Source organism: Rhagoletis pomonella, unplaced genomic scaffold (genome assembly GCF_013731165.1).
Source record: "Rhagoletis pomonella isolate Grant_MI unplaced genomic scaffold, Rhpom_1.0 Rhpom_scaffold_00013, whole genome shotgun sequence".
In the NCBI taxonomy this organism is placed as follows: domain Eukaryota; kingdom Metazoa; phylum Arthropoda; class Insecta; order Diptera; family Tephritidae; genus Rhagoletis; species Rhagoletis pomonella.
Window position 1 is genome coordinate 4,201,932 of NW_023458567.1, and position 21,546 is coordinate 4,223,477.

Sequence of the window (21,546 nt, forward strand, 5' to 3'; positions counted from 1 at the left end):
GAACGACAACTCAGCAACTCTATAGCGTTGGCAGCTTGAAAAATTGTCAATTGTTGAGTTTGTCACGCTGACAAAATGATGAATTGGCTAGAATGTTTTGCCAACATGAGGGAAGCAATGGGGAAAAGCAAAGGGGAATCCACATACTTGCATACATATGTACATATTTGTATACCTCTTATGCTTTTAACGATTTTTAGCAACGCAGGATTTGCCTGCTCAGAGGCATTTGGCAATATGTGACCAACAAGCAGCAATCGCCGCACAGCTTTGCAACTTGCTGATAACTTCATGAATGGCTGACTGGCTGGACTATTTTGCATACATACATTGCTTGCTGTTTTTCCTTTTTTGTTGTCACTTGCGGTACACCACTGCGTATGCCATACATATTTAGGCGAGACGGAACCCCTGCGTGGCAAAAACAAAAGTAGTCATCACTTGGGTGGTGACGTTGATGCCAGAATTCGAGATAAATGCTGTTGCCTACGCACAATCATTCTACACACACAACTGCAACCACATGCATACTTAAAACTTATTTAACTCCTCTTATACCGTTGTTGACCAGTTACCCGTTGCACCTGCAGCGATTGGACTGCTCTGATTTCATAGTCGTTGTCGCTGCTGTTGCTGATTGCAGGTACTGATGAGTTGCTACTGATCTGGGTTGAATATGTTGCGATGTTGTTGTTTACGTTCGTTTGTTTGCAGCACGTTGTTGTTGTTGTTGGTAAATCTTGAATTAATGGCATTTTGTTTTGCCTTTTGTCTCACTGTGTGACCTGCATTTTGCACACTTAAGTTCGAGAGTGAGTGTGCTTGTATATAAATCTTCTGGACCAGCGCTGATGAAATATAAAGAAAATATGTATTTCACAAATTACTGGTACATATTTTCGTTTCTTCGTAGACTCAACCCTTTAAAAGTACATCGTTACCTATAGGTGAAAAGGTGTCAAGTCCATTTTTTGAAATTATTCAGGAGAGACGAAAAATCGATGTAGTTCGTATTGTCTGTCATTCTGCATCTAGACCTACATAAATTAAAAAAAAATAAAATTGGACTTGGCACGTTTTCACCTTTAGGTGGCGACATGTTTTTGCATATGTACATTAGGGCGGGTCAATTTGTATGGGAGATTTTTTCTACTATGAGCCTATATCACAGAAGAATTTTGCGTGTAATTATAAGAAAATTTGCCGAAGAAACCATGGGTCTAAATCAATTTGGAGTTTGCCAAATTGCGAAAATAGGTTTCTTATCATTTTCCAGTATTGTCGTAAAGTGCTTAAATTTTGCATAAAAACATCTACAAGGGCTTTTTTTGGTATGAGAAATCTATTTCTGCACTTATCTTTTTCTTAAAACTTGCACCAGAAGGCGCAACAGTGAAAATTTTCACATTTCCTTCGAAAATTATTTTCGCAATTTGGCAAACTCCAAATTGATTTTAGACCCATGGTTTCTTCGGCAAATTTACTTAGAATTATACGTAGAATCCTCCTATGCTATATGCGCATAGTAAAAAGAAATGACCCTCCATAATGTACAGACAAACATATCCTCGTTTTTTGACAAACCTTGAACGGGTAGAAAATGTGCCCTTTTTCCCGTAATAGTGTGTTATTTAAAAAAAAAAAAGAACACTGATTTTTCTCATCGGTTTGTTTTTATTTTGGAATCGAGATATTTCCAATGTGGTAACACAATGCGCAGTTTAATTAACACTAGAAAGACTGAAAAATCGAGATGGGGACGGGAAAATTTTACCCAACTCTTTTAAAATTATTTTAGTAATAAAAAACTTATAATTTGAAATTAACATTTAATTAGGCACTAAAAAATTAATTTTTACTTTCAAGTTTTTTACTTTATTAAAAAAACCTCGGTTATCAAAATGTGCCCATTAACACTAGGTGGGTTTGAAACGCATCAATTAAAATAGGAATGCTTTTAAATTAAATTTAATGCATTTTTAATAAAGGTCACAAAATACCAATGTAGAAAAATAACTAACAAAAGGAGTATTGGCAGTCAAAATGAAAATGGGTCAAAAAACCCCGGCCGCCTTTCTAGTGTTAATGTCTCAGTGAGCCCCTCCCTCTTTATGTATCTTCATTAAGATTTTTTTTTTCAAAATAATGGCATTCATTATTCATGAAAAATCCGAAAATCAAAAGTCTAATCTATGTGTAGAAAGTGATATTTTTGTAAATCATCTCGCATCTATTTTATTTTTTCATTACAAATTTGGCCCAAATTCCATTACTTTATTTTCTGCCTTACTTCTTCGCTGTTCATGAAATGTAAGTAAATTTGGCACATATTTTGCATTTAAAATGGATTTTCGTTACACTCACAAAGTGAAGGAACGCAATTTCCTGCGACGATTGCCACACTTGAGCATGATTAAATGCCTTTTAAAGTGATTGAAAGTAACAGCAGAGATGCTACTTGAGCAAAAATGTACTAAATTTTAGGTTAATGGCCACACTTTTAGGCCCTATAATCGTTCAACGTAAGATAACTGGTGTCAATGGGGCGCATCACATTTGGTTACATAAATAAATGTCAATCAAAAGTAAAGTGATAACCTCAAAGTGTTTTTGACTGCGAAATAAAGTGAAGTCACTCCGAAAATCCTAAACCAATTTTATTTTATTGCCAAATAAATTACAGAGCATGAGTGATTGCGTGCTGGTGCTGGTGTATCTGCCGCTTGCGAGTTGGTTAGCTACTCAGCCAGCCCTGACTTACGCTGATTTAGTCATTTCACGCTTGACATTAGCCAAGTTCACAATCAAGCAAAGGCATACATTTCCTAGCTCGTCATCTACTACATATGTATGTATGGAAATAGTATAAATTTACAGCCGCTACAACTCATTACGCGTCCACACTCATCATGCGTTTTAATTACATTTCACTATGCTGCGATCTATACTTATAACTGCCACCCTCACGCCCGCAAGCAAGCACTCGCTGCATACGCTTCTGAGCGCGTCATTTGCTGTTGGCAATACAAGAGCGGTTAATTACGCAGAACTTATGATGCGCGCTACAGCTCAGTTAACACTCAAGCGCACTGTTTTGGCTGCAACGCACCATCAACTTTTCGCACATGAACAGACAACAGTCAACCACTACGAATAGCAGCAACCCCCGCCACCAACACTCCGCCTTACCCGACTTTTCAGCAGCTACTTAGCCTTCCCTCTACTTCTTTAGCTTTTTTTTTAATTTTTACTGACTATTTACAAAGCCGTATTCACATGCAACGCGTATGTCGACATTCACGGGCTTGACATCAGCGTCAGCATAAACATTAGCAGCAATACGGTGGGCAACATCATTTCAAACATAATTATCGTTATCATAATCAAAGGCATTAGTTGGCGGCATTGTTGGTGGTGTTGCTGTTTATGACACTGACAGCCGCGGCGGCATTCATTATTAGCACTTTTTACGTGTCCATTGCGTATTTGCACTGCTGTACTAGTGTGTACTCGCGATTACGTGCGTTTGAGTGAATGCGTGCGCGCTTTGCATTTGCTCCTCGTAATTATAACACTTCAAAATTCCTCGACGTTCTCGACTGAGAACGCGCAACGTTGCCTTACGATATGTTGTGACACGTTGCAGCGTTTAATTATTTATGCGCTGATGACATTGATAATGGCTGCGTTGATGTGGCTGATGGTGATGATGATAAAATTGTGTATGATATGTGTGAATGAATGTGTGCGTGAAATAACATGTGCTTGTGTTGATGGTCCGTTGAATGCGTTAAATGTGGCATTCATTATTCACCGACTTTGAAGCGTGAGTGAGTATGTAAACATTTACAAAGAAATAAGCTTAAATAAGCTGAAACTGCCAATTTACTTTGAAACTAAAATTATAATTTTTGTGATTGAAGGCCAAGTGAGCGAGTGATATAATTAGCGATAATTGAAAAATACTTAACTTCTTTAAGAAAACATGGGAATTTTAAAACGTTCAGGTGATAAGAAATCTGAATTATTTTATGAAAATCGAAGTTCGCCCAATGGGCACGGCCTAAAGTTTTAATATGATGGACTTAATGTCAAATCGAGAAGAAAATCGTGGCAAGCAATTTCATCGTAGGTTTAATGTTGCATATGTATTTGACTTATTGTTAAAAAATACATACTTGTGATAATTTCTTTCATAATTCCGTTCACTCACATGCTGCTGCCGTGCACAATACATTCCATAGCGCATCTAATCAACCTCTATAAAAGTTCGCGAAAGTCAAAGCACTCGTGGTGTGAGCCACACGACGCGCGACTATTACTCATAAATGCAATTAAACTTATGCATGTGGCACACATCCAAACCATTTTACCAATGCATATGTCATTCTCGTAACGATTTTGACGCGTTCGGCGCGTCGTAGTTCATCAACTAATTATGCGCACAATTTGTGCGAAAAATATTCACACACTTGCATTTGCACTAACAACTTGCTATCGTCGCATTTTGTGTAGTCAAGTAACGCGCGCTAAATATCAGGGCGTCGATTCGTGCATAAAGTAAACGTGCGACAAAATGCGCTCCGCGCTACCAATCGAGTAGTATTAGGTGTCGCCGCTGCCGTTGTCAACAAAACGGTGCGCCGGCAATCAATCATTTACTCAGTCATTCATTTATTCATTTGCGCCGTCAATTTCACATACACTCAAGATTGAATTTAGTTGGCGGCGAAAAATGCGCCGTGATGTAGGGTACCCAACTGGAATGATGTTTTATGAACCGGTTTTATCCAACGTTACTTTCGCCTTCAGTTTGGTTATACATAATTGGTGTAGCAAAAGCTTATGCCGTTAATTTTTGATATTGTATCATTTCCGCTTGTGTTCATTCGTGTTTCCTCTTTCACTTTTTGTCTTTTTCTTACCGTCTTCTGGATCCAGCCGGAGCGCCGCTGGCGCTGCGTTATTGTGGGATGGTTCATACAAATTGTATAGGCATGTGAATTTTTGACAGTTCCTTGGCGCTTGACGCACCAATTTAGTGATGGCAGGCAGAGTACAACTCCTCCCCAAGATTTTCTGGCGTTCAACGCTTTTCAGGCTATCCAGCAATAAGTCTAATATTAGAGCTTGGGCGTCTCAAGCCGCAACGCCTGAAAAATCTGCCATGGTGAAAAATAGTTATGATTTATCTACATAATTTATCTAGTTTAGCGTTTTTCCCGTCCCAAGTAAGTATGGAACCAGTTAATCGATGGAGTATCGATAAACACTCTCAACATCAGCGTTTCACGTGCGTCAGCACTTGGTCACACTTTGTCCATGCTCACACCTGGAGTCGCTTCATTTTATTTATTTTTATTAAGTATATAGAAATTCCATTGCAACCACATTCCATTTCACGCCGGGTCTCCACATTTGCGCCGCATGCGTTTGGCATGTTGTCAGCTGCGTTCTCAAAGCGCTTACTGCATACAAATCTACTTGGTATGCATTACTGCAAGTGTTTGGTAAAAATATGCCGGTTTGTTTTTGTTCTGGCAAAATGGTTGTGCGCGACACGCTAGACAGCTGATTTTGGTTTTATTCTACGATTTTTTTTTAGATTTGTTGTTGTCTTAATACATCAAAGTGCTACACATCTGCGTTTGGCAAATTTCCTTACCTCCATAATAGCCCCTTTTACTGGATACACTTTACTGCTTACTGGCAATAACTCAATTATGTACTTTTCGCTGTCGCTGGCTTGCATTACGTTGTTGTAGCTGGTGATAATTATGTGTGATTTATTCATTTAAATTATGTGCTTTTCATCACCTCCTTCGTGACTCTTACATTTCTCACACCTCTTCATATTTCAATTCTGCGTAATCATCACACTATGTAAATGTTTGCGCTTTCACGCCATAAAAGTGTAAATTATATTAATTTTGCACGTTACCTTCAAGTGGTTGTCCTTCGCTTATCGTAGATATGCCACTTCTGAAAGGTAAACAAAGTTTGAATTGAATTCAAACACGCTTTTCACTTTTGTTTTATAAGTACTTGTGATGAAAATGCACCATTTCACTTTAGAGCAATGGATAATCAAAAATGTTTTAAGTTGAAAGCGATTTTTCTTTTGTTCTTGTTTATGTGCTTGCGCTTAATTTACTTCTGTGGTACTATAGAACAGCTGTTCGCTGCTAATCAATCACGTTAGGGGTGTTCTCGTATTCAAATTTATCCAAAATTTTAGAAAACTACAATGTAGCGGAATTTGAGAGAGCAAAATGACATCTAATTTTGAGGGGAAGCAGAAAATAAATTACCAAATGAACCACCTGTGGCAACTGTGAAAGTGACCAGCTGTTTCGAAAGTTGCATGTTTTTGCAATTCTGTGATGCTGCTGCATATTTTTGTCTGAAGAATACGAGAGAACACTCCTGTCAATTTTTATGCACTTAAATGCCAAAGCACTTCATCTTGTATGTATATGCGCTTTTTCCTCAATAAATATTTTATTATCGCACGGTCACCTCCGTTGATTTGTGCTGCCAACAAATTTCATTCATCACGCAGTTCAAATTACTTAACACCTTTCGTTAAATATTTTAATGTGCTGGGCGTGCTTATGTGCCATTTTGTTATAATGAAGCCATTTAACAACGAGCGTTGGTAAGGCAATTATAATTCCAGACGCAGGCATGTCTGGAATCCGCGACACACACACATGCACCAATAAGCGCATATGCCAGACATACCAAACATTTATACTTCCTTATGCGTTGGCTTCAGTTATTTCATATTTCTTTTTGGCTTCCGCATTTTTATAGTTTACCCATCTGCCAGCAAATGGCGAAGAAGAATTAGAGATGCAATGTCAATAATCTGACAACTACATACGATTGCTAGGACATACAAACAACAAATCAAACATTCAATCACCGTTTGTGTCAAAGACCTTGCCAACCAACAATCCTGTCATAGCCAACAATGGCCATGTACTGGCTGTAGTAGCTTTTTAACGGAAACAGGAAGTGCGCTTATGCGAGAAAATCAACACAGCGTGAATGCGTGCGGGAAAGAGAGCGTGTGAGTAACGACTTCTGCGGTGACATTGGGCAACCACAATTTTATTGCCATTTAAGCATGTTGTGATTTTTATTGTTAACACATTCCAATTACCTACACCTTGATGGCAGCAGATTTGTTTTCACATTCAAGCGAGCACGCGTGAGCTAACCAAAATAACCTTTATTTATTTTGGCATGGCATTGCCGCCCACTATATAGCCTTGCGGCAGGCGGGTCGGGTACAAATGTGCTGCCACCGGCTTGCCTTTTGCTTCGGACTTGGGGGGTTGGTTTCTGATTCATAAGGCGTTCATATTGCGCTCATGTCGACAAACAATTTAAGCCTAAATTGCTAAATTGTTTGGTGACTTCCGCTACATACACGTACAAACTCATTTGGTTAGGTTTACCAGAAATGTTGGCAGCTGCTTATTGACTTTCTTTGTTTTTTGTTTCGTTCTTTCAATTCAATTGTTTTTACATGCTGCTGTTTTTTTTTATTATCTGCCTTTCACATCACTTGTCACACCTCACCAATTGTGATATTCCTCATTTTATGGCTCATTGGGCGCGTTTTTTTTTTTATATTTTATACCGTATTCATACTCCCTCCACAAACAAATCGAAGCTTATCCTATGTTCACATTTAACTGTTTACTGTTGTAGATTAATGTTTAATACAAATTCCCTAAAAATGTTAATCCATACGTATGTACAAACGTGAAATTGCTTACATTTCTATGACCTGAAGCTGCTGAATTTCTCAACAAATTGTATTTTATGTTACTTCACTTATTCCCTTATACATTGCGCATAAATAAATATTACTGATCTGCATAAACCTTTTCTTCACTATTTCTCGGCAGTATTCGTTAATATGCCATTTCGCTTTATTCTAATGACTGTCCCACACCCAAGTCATCTCACTTTAGTTGGTCATGAGAAGGAGACGCTTGACAAAATTTTGAAGCAAAAAAAATAAAAAATATTTAACACTTTTTAATATTTGGCGAATTCTACATATTTATTTTAATAGCCTTAAATTGTACCAAACTAAATATGTTCCATATACAACAGTGTTCACGAAAATAGCATTCACAATATAATTGTGAGTTTCGACAGTTTAATGTTCTTTTATAAAAATATATGTAGTTAATTCTACAACAAAAACTAAACAAATTAAAATTTCAAACTTTAGAATTTTTAAAAATTCAACAAATCTTTAAAAAAAATTCATAAAAATTTAAATCTTTGTATCAGAATTTTTAGAAAACTTTCGGATATGCAGCATTACGTATAAAATAGTGCAAGTTTGAAGTGGTACACAATTCGCGATGATTTTGGTGAATGTTTTTCGTTGAAGGTGTTGTGCTTTCTCTTCCATATAAAGCATGGTAAAAACTTTTTTTATACGAAAGAAAGCGCGTGAAATCGCAGAAGAAAATTATGAAAAATCCACGAGACTTTTTAGCAACTTCAGAGTTGCAATTTATTCTGCTAAAATTTAGTAAGCTATAAAACTGTATACCAAACATTTTTCTAGAAATTCAAATTAAAAACCTGGGATTGGAATGAAAAGTTTGTGAAATTTTTCTAGTTTTTGTATAGTTTGAAATTTGAATGTAAGTATATGGCTTTAATTACATATTGAACTACACTTTTATGAAAAATAGTGACCTTAAAAAATGTAAAAAAAAATAAAATGTTGATGTGCTATGCTTTTGTCGCGGACTGTACGTACCTTTGCAGTTCTATGTTCCAGCTGACATTCCCTCTTCCCTCACTTAGCAACCCACATATGTAAACGCATTTATGTATATCAAGTACGCGCATATTTAATAAACTTCAACTTACAATGCAGCTGTTGTACTTTAGTAGATTATGCGGAATCACGAACTTCGTGATGTGTCACAATATACGCGCACTCACACTCCGCAGTGATCATTCTCCTTAAGTACCTACTAGATATTTCACACACATAGTACTCTTATTCCATTTGAAATTTATTCGCGGTATTGATTGACAGACACACCGATTGATTAGCTTCATTGTTACCTACAAACACTTGTTAGGGATCATTGTCACTCATACATATGTACATATGGGGACCCTACTTTGGCATAAACTGTCGGACAGTGCGGCCCAATGAGTGATGAATGATATTGGGTGGGTGTTGAATAAGTAGAGAAACAAACCCAAGCCTGAAATGCCGACAGCGTGTGAATAATGCACGAAATTAAAGCTCGATTTGCGCGCGTGCATTTGTGTTTGGGGAGGCGAGTATAGGAAAAACAAATGAAAATAAAAACACACCGCAGCACAAACGAGAACGGCAAGTGACAGGATATAAATTTATAATTACAGGAGAGTGATGCATAAATGAATGAGTTCGTCAGTGTATGAAGACTTTTATTATTTGCATACATTTTTGCTTACGTGTGTTTCGTTTTCCTCCTTTTTTCCAGTCACAATGGGTGTACTGTTTACAATAAGCTGTCATTAAAGGTGTATTTTGACATGTCACACTTGTCTCGTATGTATATGAACTGAAAATGGCAGTTGTCACGACGATTCATTGTCGTTTAACACGAAAATGTGGTAGAGTTGGGTTTAGCTTACGCTTACTACGCCCGCTGATGTTTTCTAAGTGGGCTATTTTATAGTTGCTGTAGATAATGAGTGTGTAAATTAAAATGTCAATTGATTATTAGCTCATCAAACGGGGTCGTTGACAGCTAATGTTTTGTTCAATTATATAAATGGCGTTGTTTGTTGTTGATATGTAAATAGTCACGAGCAAAACTGACAACGCGGTTCATAAAAAACACCTTATTGGTACTTTGTTTATTACTTTTTTTTAACAACGGGCCTCCAAAATACGCGAAGTCATTTATTGGTCAATCAGGTCACTACAAGAATATCAGCTGATTGGCGATTTACATATGTTTATGTCCATTTGCTTTAATTAATTTAACTGAGAATACCTTTTTTGGGCTCATCAGTTCGATAAGCAATTCTCTTCTGGCATTACTTGCTGTCTCCATTAGCGTATAGCCATCGCAGGAGATCTGTCAGTTTAATCGCGAGCGAAATGCTCATCGCAGATAATTTTTTGTACTTGGGCATTTCATCGCAGAAGGTTTAATTTCAAAAAGTGCTTACGAAAACTACTGTATTCATAAAAAATAGCTTACTCCATGTTGTTTTGAGCATGTGTCGTCATCCTCATGCCAGAAGTATGAATGCGCAAAGTTATTAGTTTTGAGTTATTGTGTTGACTTGATTAACCTTTGGATGTTCTATGTTATACCAAAAGCCAGAACACCATGCATACATGGAAATCACATATTTTACAAAATCAATTGCATAAATGTAGAGTTAAACCTCGTAAAGAAAACGTTTCAAACTTGATTTCCCAAAATTTTAATTTTTACACATTTATGTTTCTGGCATACGGGCGACGATATATTATAGAAAAACACAACTTCATCAAAAGTTAAGTTCAAAGTTAAAACAAGCTGTGAAACTAACTATTTGACAGTTAATCGCCTGCTATGTATCGCCTGCGAATGTGATGAGTGGTCTCCACAAGCGATTCTTCTCCGGAGATCTATCGCAGGAGATGAACAATCGCTAATGCAAATAGCAAGTTACGGCTTGTTTGGGTTACAAGCAGCCGGGCATATATATACGTATTCCCTAACAATAGTCACTTAGAATTTTTACAAAGAATAGGCCATGTAACTAGAGCTCTTGTTAGTCGACTAGTCGACTAATCGGTTAGTCGAATAGTCGAATAGCAAAAGTTGTTTAAAAAAATAATCGTTTTCACTCAATTCACACCGTTTGCTTTCGACTTTTTCAACTAACCGTTCACAAAAAACGAGCCGACTATCCATTCATTTTCAATTTTTCGTTAGTTTCTTTTAGTAAACATTTTTTAATTTTTTTTTTAATACTTATGCTCATGGAAAACCCCCCAACCGCGCTAATAAAAATACATTTATGGTAAAAACAATAATAATTTAAAATTAATTTAATCGAATAATTTCGGTTAGTCGATTTTCAGAGTACTCGATAGTGAGCTGTTAGTCGAAAGTGAACAGTTAGTCGAAATCTAGCGGTTAATCAATAATTACTATTCGACTATCAACCAAAAAAAAAAGTTGCTAATCGACTAGTCGACTCACCAAATAGCCGAATAGTCGATTTTTAACCAGAGGGTCAATTCCCGTTCTGCGTTATCGTGAAGAGAAGTAAAAAGTATAAAATTAACACCGAAATAAATGCGGTGAAAAAGTGTTATTTTCATCACTTCGCAAAAACGAAGAACGAGAGCCAAATTTTATATGAAAATTTACAGAAATACTTCTAAAAGACCTTCATGTGCTGCCACAAAGATCATTGAGTCTATGCAAGTCCTCTGTGGTAGGGCTGGGCTAAGGCGTAACCTAATAATTAAAGGAGACAAATCAGAACGTCCAAGTGTAAAAAAAAGAAGAGTTTTCTTGCACTAAACCAATGCCGGGCATTTTTGGCTTTCCTATTCCCGCGCGAATGGCTGCCAGCGTTTCTTGTGCAAAATATCAGAATACTGTTCTGCTCTACGCTTATCTACACTTTTAGTGCACTCATCGAACAGACCGAATGTCTACCCTTGCCCAAACCCAATTTAATACACTTGATTGAATAATGTACTCAGCCGATTTATCGATTATAATCACTCCATTGCAGGTGCAACTTCCAAAGTAGCTACGAGCAAGTTTTTCAGCAAGATAAAGTTGCCCAGCACTACTTCAAGCAGGACAACAAACAATCTCAGTGCTTAAGCCACTCGAAATTAAAAATTCAAAAGACATTTGTGACAACATTTAATTACGCATCGTTACTATAGACTTTCAAATACTTATACATAAATAGTATGATTTACTTTAATTTAATAAATCGATTGCTGTTCCTCATTTACTTACTTTGTGCGCTTATTCACAAGTCGCAATTGATTTTCCCACTTTATGCTTGTCAAATGCCTCGCTCGCTGACCTTTTGTCGCTTAACGACTAAAAAGTCAAAATGTCAAATTTCCACACTAAAAAAAAAGTCATCTAACCGCAAGTTACAGCAAGTAAAACGGCGAAAAGCCACATGAAGTGGAAAAAATTAAAGAAAAAAACTCAACCAGGAAATTTTCACATTTAAATTTATAGCTTTGTTAGGCGCTTTACCTTTATGATTGTTGTTGTTGCTATTGCTTGTTGTCGCTTGTGCGCTGCAACATTGTTGCCGATCGGCTGTTTCTGTGGCTGTGCTGTCAACTGTGTGCAGTTGTAGGAAAAGTAAAAACAAAAAAACAACAACAGCTAGCAACAAAATCAACCGTCACAGCTACGGGTATACGAAAATCACTCCTTTTGCCGATCGTCCGATCAACTAACCGAATAACACTTACGACTAGCTGCAATGGCCAATGGAAGCGCGCACGCTGTCAATAGGAGCTGCAGCTGCAGCAGCGAAGCCAACAGCAACGTAATGGCGGGATTTACGTAAGGCGCTGTTTGCTTTCTTAACGACAATACAGCAACAGTAACAACCAAACAAGTTTAACAACAATATAGGCAGGCAAAAAAAAACATTTAAAAGAAGTACAAAAACAATTGCAGCCACTGCAACTGTGAACAGATCAAATACTCGATAAATAGACGTTTTGGTTTTTTTCTTTCTCCTCACATTTTCTCGCTCTGCGTCTTGCTTTCGAAAGCGCACACTGTATTTTAAAAGAAAAACAGCGGCAAGTGAATATATAAATATATTTACATACATATGTATGTATGCATGTGTACATGTTTGTAAATGCGACCGCTAGCTGCGCAACGTAACGGACAATCGATCGGCGACAATATTTTCCAAAGCACGGCGCACAAGCTCATGGCCATATTTTGCAGATTAACGGCTATAAATTAGACTCGTACATGCTGGCCAAGAACTCGGCAGATCCTTTTGGTCTGTTTTTCACGCAAGTCAGATTTTTATTTAAGAAATGTCAGCATACGCTTTAAGCAGCTTCTTTAGATTTATGTAGCTTTTTTCTTTCCTTGATTTCCTTTAAATTTTTCTGATTCCTTTATTAACTTTGCTACATATTCTTGTTTCTTTCCAGGCTATTACCAACCTGCCGGTCCATTGATCTCACCACACGTTCTACCGCCCTTAGCCGCCGCACCACCGCCGCCTCCTAATGTGCCACTTTTGGCTGCAGGTGCTGTCTCCGCTTCCGCCGCCGCTGGCTCATCCATTAAGAAGTCACAACAAATACCTGCGCCGCTTAGCTCCGATCCGGAGCTCGCAGCCGCGGCCCAACAACAGCCACCATCGTCGGCCACCGCCGCAGATAACAGCGCAGACAGTGATGTTCTCATCACTGGCGGCGACTTGACACCTTTCCGCTATCCGCCGGTCGCACATAGCGGCGCGCCAACCACCACACAGCACCAGCAGGTGCAGCAGCAACAGCAGCATCAACAACAGCTTCATCAGCAAGCTGCCGCCGCTGCTGCCGCAGCTGCTGCTGCTGCGGCCGCCGCCGCACATCAAAGTTCACCATATCCACGCTCGATGCATGCACAGATGCACTACTCGACAGCGTATCCGGCCAACTATTGTACACCATATCCGGTGGAAGCGGTTTGCTATTCGCCGCCCGCCTATCAGCCCTACTTTTCGACCAAAGTTTATCAGAGCGCGGGACCGCCCCCACCACCACCCTCTACATACCGACGCTACCCTTACTATCAACCTGGTCATCCGGCGCCGCCACCGGCCGAATTGTACGAACAGGGACCGCCACCACCACCGCCGACGGCGTCTGGTGGTGCTGGCCAAGCGACTGGACCGCCGCCACCACCAACGTCCATACAGGGACCACCACCAACAGCACCGCCCCCCGGAACACAGCTCGTGCCGGCTGGACCGGCAGCACACGCACAACACCTCGAGCACTATCCAGGTCCTCCGGGCTACTACACTGGCTATAGTCCGGGCGGCAGCGCGGCGGGTCAGTGTTATACGCGCAGCATACAGGGACCGTATATGGGTAAGGAAAAGTATGGTTCTCACCTGAGTGGTAGTAGTACATAACTGGGGTAAATAGGGTTAGGGGCTCAAAAATCATTGGTTTTTGAATTTTCTAGACTCAAAACTCTTACTCACCTAAGCACTCATTTTCTCTCTTCCATCTCTATACAGAATATCCACCACAGTGTCCGTGTCCCATGCAACAATCGTGTCCAAAAAACGTCCATACTGGGCCTCATATTGGTAGCAACAACGTCAGCAACAGCAACAGCATCGGCAACAGCAGCTCGTTCAGCAACAACAGCAACAGCAACAGCTGTTCAGCGATGAGTCATTTGAGCAACAACAGCAGCAATATGCTGATGAATGGCAGCAACAACAACAACAGCAGCAGCAGGGAAATCAACAGCAGCAGCGACAACAACAAGAGTTCGATTACGACGAACAGCCAGCACAACAGCAGCAGCTCGATGAACAATTCATTGACTACCAGTAGAGGCCCAGTTAAAAAATCGACGACGACGACGACAACATTGACAACAACAGCAACAATCACTAGCGCGCCAATAACAGCAACAGCTGTAGCGCTCACGGCCACGGCAACTACGCCAACCCAAATCGACGAGCTGCTGCTCTTTGGCAAGCAACAGTCGCAGCAGCATTTAGATCTGCTGCAGGCGGTGAAATCCGAGCTGAAGCTAGAAGACTCGGATAACAAAAGCCAGTACGAGGAGAGCGTAGTGCAGCCGCCGACACCGCCCGAGAGCTACACCACCAACGACGAAAAGTTGTTAGACACCCTTACCGAACACGAGTTGTCGTCGGCGTCGCTGCCGGCGACAATTGAAGAGGCTAACGCGAAGCTGCACTTTGAATGCGGCAAAAAAAGAGATAATAAGTTGATGGAGGACGAGAGTAGTCGACAACGACCAATAGCGCGATTTGCCGCCATCGGCAATCGAACGAACGCAGCACAGCCAATACTAGAAGCCTACGACTTGACAACAGCCGCGACGGTGACACCACCGCCCTCAACGCCGACCTCGGCAGCAACAACCAACGGCGGTAATCGCAACGGTGGTAGCGTCAGTGCTAACTCCACCAGCAGCACAGCCAACTCTGCCGCGCTGCCGTTCGTAGGACGCAAGGCGCGCATTGGCAAAACGATGGCGCGTGAAATGGTGTACGCAGGTGCGGCCGCTAGCGTGGCAGCGCAGACGCAGAGCAGTTCGCAGGTGCCATCGACGCCATTAATACAAGTGCGTACACTGCCACAGCAGTCAAGTGTGGTGAAGCAGTCCCAACAGCAGCAGCAGCTGCAAGCTCAACAAACTCAGCAGCAAAAACAGCAGCAGCAGCAGGCGCAGGCACAGTTGACTGTGTTGCAGCCTGAGCAGCTGTTGGCTGCCATCACACCCAGTCCTTCACCACAAGTGCCAGCGACGCTAAGCGAGTGCTTTCCAGGGATGACGGGCACGGCAGTATTACAGTCGCCACTGCAGACGCCCTTTCTGATTAAGACGGAAATAAAGGCGGAAAAAATTAAGCTGGAAGACGAAGAGCCGCTGCTGAGCGCAGTGTTGCAGCTGCAACAACAGCAAGAATCCAGCTACAGTCATGACAGGGACGGCGAGAAAGCCGAGTTGAAGCTTATTAAAGCAGAGCCTCTAACGTCGGCCTGCGAAGAAGTGGCGGCTGTCGTAAATGATGCCGCTGCTAATGCGACACTAAAACCGTTAGGTAAGTCGAATTTTCACTTTTCAAACTTAGTCATTTTCAAAGCTTCCATTTCCTCACCTACCTCCACAGGTCGCATGCGCCTCTTGCCCAGCTGGCAGCAGCCACCAATTATACAATGCGACATTGACCTCTCCACGACCTCAGACGACGATGTGCTCGATCTCTGCCACAGCCCGACCACATCCACATCGGGCGGCAGTGGCCAAAAGTCACGCCTTAAGATACTTAACCTACCCAAGATTCAGCAACAGTGCAAGAAATCGTCTCCAAATGGCTACAAAAGTCTCATCAAACAAACCGAACCACGCACTTACTTGTGCCTCAGCGGGCGCAAGCTGGACAAACGGGGTCGCTATAGCAAGCTACAAATACGACAAGCGGGCAAGGTAGGCAGCGTCGGCGGTACGATACGACGACGTCAGCTAGTGCTCACCGATCAACAGAAGAAGCAGCTGAAGCTGCGCAAGAAGAAGCTACAAGCGCTGGAGCGCCGCAAGCAGGAATTGTTGGAGAAGCGACGCGCGGCAGCCAAGCAAGAGCGCATGCAACGCAGGAAGTTGCTGAAGAAATCGATGGTCGCAAGAGGCATAAAACAGGAGGAAATCGAGCCGAGCGTTGAGGAGATCGTCGACTTGGTGGACGAACCAGACCAGACCGAAAGCGAATTCAGCGAAGTAACACAGCCGGAAATGCCAAGCTTGCGCATGCTGCTGTCGGAGAGCAGTAGTCTCAGCAGCAGCAGCAGCGGTAACTGCAACAGCAATAGTAACAGCAATAGCAACAGTAATAGCAATAGCAGTAGCAGCATGAGCACACTCAGGATTACACCTAAACCTTCGCCCAAACGTGGCAAGGTGCCACGTAAAACCTGTATACCACTGCACCTGCTCGAAACAATCGACTCGGTGGCGCGTGGTTACTTCTCAGAACCTGAAACGTCACGTTGCAGCGGCGCGTTGAATACGTACGCGAGCTGTGATGCAACTGACACGGAACCACCCATGGATAAGTCGGCATCTGGGCGCAAGCCGAAGAAAGAGAAGAAAGCGAGTGCTGAAAAACGCTCAAAGTCTGAAACGAAGAAACCTATCAAGAGCGCTGATGCATCCAGCGCTGCATGCGAAGTTACTGATGTCGAATACACGCTTGCGGTGGCGTATGCCACGAAAACTACCTCAGCAGTAGCAGCATCTGCGTCCGAAGCATACGAAATAGTGTCCAAGACACCTTTGGATTTGTCCCAGTACACAGCAGCAGAGCAGGTCGAGCTAACAGGGATTGTTAACAGCTACGGTTCCAGCAGCAAATCCGCGAACAAATCAAAGCGTACGCCGGCTAAGCGAAAAACCGCTAAGGCGAAGAGGCCAAAAAAACAGGGCGCAAGCAAGAAGAAAGCCAACGTGAAAGTAAGACAACAAGCCAGCGAATTTGACACGCCTGCTGCGCAGATGGCTGTGACAGAACAGCTCGGTTTGGAAACCAATAACAATGAGTATGACAAATGCAGCGCTGAAGATGCGGTGCTCGAACTAGCCGACCGACAAGCACAATTCGAAGTAGAAGCAGCGGACGAAGAGATGTCAGCGTGCACGTTATACGACAAAGCAGAACAGCAGCAACAGCAACAGCAACACTATGCGCAGCCCCTCGAGAAACATTCCAATGCACAAGTGTTCTTGCCGCCAGTGCCGCCGATGCCGCGCATTGTTTGCCAGCCACATCACGGCGCCAAGCGCACGCGTTCACGCTCCAAATTCGGTAGCCGCAAGCGGCAGAAGGTGAAACATTCCACGGTCTCGTTCGAATTGGACGATCGACTGCCGCCAGCGACGCGCGTCGATGTGGTGCCAAAATGGAATAACGGGTGGACGTGGGAGGGTGAACCATTCCAGGGCGCGGTATTCTTGAATGTAAGTGCTGAGTGTTGGTTGAGGGTAGTAAAATGAATTTTCTTTTCAAATACGTATTTCTATGCTTACAGAGCGACGATCCACTGGTCATTCGCACCTGTTATCCCGCCATGCGGCACTCGGAGGGCGACATAATACGCACGCGCGACTGCGTGCTGCTCAAAGCGAACGAGGACAATGACTTGCCGTATGTGGCGAAAGTGGCGCATATCTGGGAGAACCCCGAGGATGGTGAGTTCATCAACTATTTTAACTAAATTTTGGGCTGGGCGTGAACCCAACGCGTTAACATTTTTTTTTTTTTGTATTGCAGGCGAAATGATGATCTCTTTGCTGTGGTACTACCGCCCCGAACATACCGAACAGGGCCGCCAGCCCAACGACAGTCCCGACGAGGTATACGCGTCCAGACATCGCGATCACAACTCCGTTGCTTGCATTGAGGACAAGTGCTATGTGCTCACTTTTAGCGAGTATTGCAGGTGAGCTGGCGAAAGTGCGCCACTCAGCGCTTGAGGCGGACTAATATAACCTTTTTTTTTATTATATTCTATATACAGATATCGCCGTCGCTTGCGTGCTGCCGAAGAAGATATCGAAGAGGAAGTCTCCATTGTGCCGAAACGATCCAGTTGTTATAGCATACGCACGGTGCCTGACAACACCAATCCCGAACTGGTGATGTTCTGTCGGCGCGCGTATGAGTTTCGCACGAGGCGACTGCTGAAGATGCCCAACAAGCAGGACTACATTGTCGTGAACGGCTAAGCGGGCTGCAATGAGTGTGATGAAAACACGCAAGGAGAAAAAGGACAGTAAGTGAATGCAAAGCGCGCCACCACTGCAGTTACAAGTGAGGTTAAGTGCGTTTAGCAACAAAAAAAATCACTGAAGTTTTTAAAAAAAAAACAAAGAGAAAACAAGTAAATAGTATTGTATTTGAGGTTCAAAACATTTTAGGCATGGCATACATATAGGGTGCTACATGGGGATTTCAATGCTATGCGCTATTGAAATTAAATAGTGCGAAAAGTCATTAGGGCCTTCTACAGCAGTAATTTTTATTTGCATTAATTATTTATAAGAGAAATTATTTAAGTGACATATTTTACATTTATTTTCCACTACTATTTCTGATTTACGCCTTTGTATGTGTAAGCTTAAATCGATGTGTGGCTTTTTTGCCAGTATACTGCTCGCGGCTTTTTTGTTATTATATAGTGACTAGCGTATATGTATGTACTCGTATATTTAAAATATTTATAGAAAAAAAAAATATTACTTTTCCTTATTAACTTATACTGGAGACGCTGAGTGCGAGATTCAATGCTTGAACTATTATTGTAAGCAGCAAAAAATATGCATTTCTAAAACAAAAAATCCTACAAAAAGTAGTAAGTGAAAATTATAATGTAGCATTATTGAAAATTAATGACGCTGCGAAGTAAAATTTTAAATTTAACCAAAAAACAGTAAATCACAGAGCATACAAAACAAATATTTAGCTATTTTAATGAAAATGGCGCGTAGCCACCAGGTATCATGTAAGAAATAACCTAATGAAATAGCTGCAGTTATAACAACAAAAACAAGGGACCCGGCGTACTAAAAGAAAAAGAAAATAATACTTTTTGGAAAAAAAAGATAACTAAAAAATTCAATTATCACAAAATAGTCAGTTTAGTTGTAGGCAGTGAGCGTTTAAAGAATTTACAAAACTTGAAAAAATTACAATAAACCAAGAGTCAAAAATAAGTAAAAAAAAAAACAAGATTTACAAGAAATCGAGTGAATGCCAATTTTTTTTTAATTTGTTGCAAAAATCTGCAATTTTTACGCAAATTTTGTTTGAAGTTTTTGTAAAATATTTTTTTGCAAAAATATTCTACTGTAGAATTATTTGTATATGCTTGAACTGCATAGCTGATAAACTTGTGCAAACAAGTTTCGCTATTTTGTGCTTTTTCACTATTGCTGCTTTTGAATTAATTATTATATTTGGTAAATGCATATTATTGCAGGCATACAAAGATTTATTGCAATTGTAAGATATTTTCAAACATTGGGAACCATTTTTTTTTTGTTTGTTGCATGAAAAACATGCCATGCAAAAAACTATTACGTTCAAGAAAATACATGTTTACACATTGCAAACTCGATGTTTTGATACAAAATTTAGCTTTCGAAAATGCTTTAGTTGGAAATTTGCATAAAATTAAAAGTAATAAACCAAAACAAATTCATTATCCAAATTTTTAAAATAAAATCTTTTAAGCTAAAAAAAATGCCAAAAAGAATAATATTCAGTTTACACAATCTATTACATGCATCTTCGAAAAGAACAATTTACATACAGGCTTACCGACAAAAATCCTTTTGAGTTCAAGGGCAATTTATATTAGAAAAAATATATACCTAAAAATTGAAAGAACGCCAAAGAAGTCATTTTCAGTTTGCGCAAACAATTGCTCAAATTTTCCGAAGCAATATTATAAATTTTAGATAAAATAATTTTAAATTTTCTTGGCAATTTCAATATTTTTTTTGAAAAATTAAAATAAATTTTTAAAATTTTTTTGCAGAAAATATTTATGTTTAAAACTTAAAAATTGTTACATCTTTTCTAGAACCTCTTAAACAAATGGGGTATTCACAACGGCATCGTGTGTTACTGTTGTGTGTCATAAACTTTAAAAGGTTAAATGAATGTTTCGAGAACTGGAAACCACATACAACTACATAGTTTTTACCGCTGTAAAAATTCATAATACATATGAATTTTATGGTACCGTGCGAATCCCCTTAATATATTTTTAGCCGTTTAAAGTTGACGACACACAACAATGCGACACTTACCATACCGTTTTGAATAAAATGATTAGTTTTTTTTGTCGGAAACAAATAGAAAATTTATTTAAAAATAAAGATTTTTTATTCATAACAAAATGTTAGCCTAAAAATAAATCAGCAAAATTGATTAGTACATTGTTTGTTTATTTAAATTTTATTGCTAAAGATTGTAAATTGGCTTCAAATAGTACTGCATTTCTGAAAGATTTCACTTTATAATTTTCTCCAAATTGTAAACTAGTTAAATTTTTTTTTTAATTTTGAAAATTCCCAAAAAATCTTCCAAAATTAGTGCATTCGGAATTAGCTTTAAAATTGTATGAAAAATTTTTTGCAAAAAATTTTTTATCAAATTAAAGTATCAGAATTCTACTTTCAGCTCTTTTTTTATTTTTTCATAAAAATAATTCTATACCATTTTTAATATTTTCCATTTCTTTTGTTGCAAATTTACGCAAGCAAAAAAGTCTTCGAACGATAAATTGAAAATCAAAATTTAAATGACGTAGTAAAATAAAGCAAAACAACAAGAATTCAAAATCAGAGAAAAAAATATGTGTAGCAGTAACAAATATCAAAAAAGCAGCAAATAAGCACAAAATATTACAGTAACAAAAAAAAATATTTTTACAGCAAAAACTAAGTAAATTACAAACGAAAACAAAGTGGTGGTGCAAAGCAGTCGCAGTAGGAGAAATTAAAAGGAATGGGAAAATTTGTTGACTAAAAAATTTTCTCAATTGTTGAGCAAAAAATAAACTATTTCTACAAACTTATAAACAAAAAAATATTTCTACTAAAAATTTTCAAAATTCCTCAGCAAACAAACTATTTGGTTAAGATTAAATTTTTTTTGTAAAAATTTTACAACATAATTCATTGAAAAAAAGCTTTGCTTCAACGTAAAAAAATGTTTACCGAT

At 39.8% G+C, this 21,546-nt stretch overlaps 2 protein-coding genes across 7 annotated transcripts in view; both read left to right on the forward strand.

The window, feature by feature from the left end:
* LOC118748531 overlaps positions 1-18,670 on the forward strand; it is a 303,574-nt gene extending 284,904 nt beyond the window's left edge. For all 6 annotated transcript variants that reach the window (XM_036483047.1, XM_036483046.1, XM_036483048.1 and 3 more), the window contains exons 5-10: positions 13,211-14,143; positions 14,296-15,864; positions 15,934-17,774; positions 17,846-18,005; positions 18,088-18,256; positions 18,335-18,670. In XM_036483047.1, coding sequence (XP_036338940.1) covers positions 13,211-14,143; positions 14,296-15,864; positions 15,934-17,774; positions 17,846-18,005; positions 18,088-18,256; positions 18,335-18,542 — 4,880 coding nt within the window. In that variant the 3' untranslated portion in view covers positions 18,543-18,670. The remainder of the gene's footprint in view (positions 1-13,210; positions 14,144-14,295; positions 15,865-15,933; positions 17,775-17,845; positions 18,006-18,087; positions 18,257-18,334) is intronic.
* The window catches only part of LOC118748532 (phosphatidylinositol 4-kinase alpha), a 50,211-nt gene that overhangs the window by 1,887 nt on the left and 26,778 nt on the right, over positions 1-21,546 (forward strand). The window lies entirely within an intron of this gene.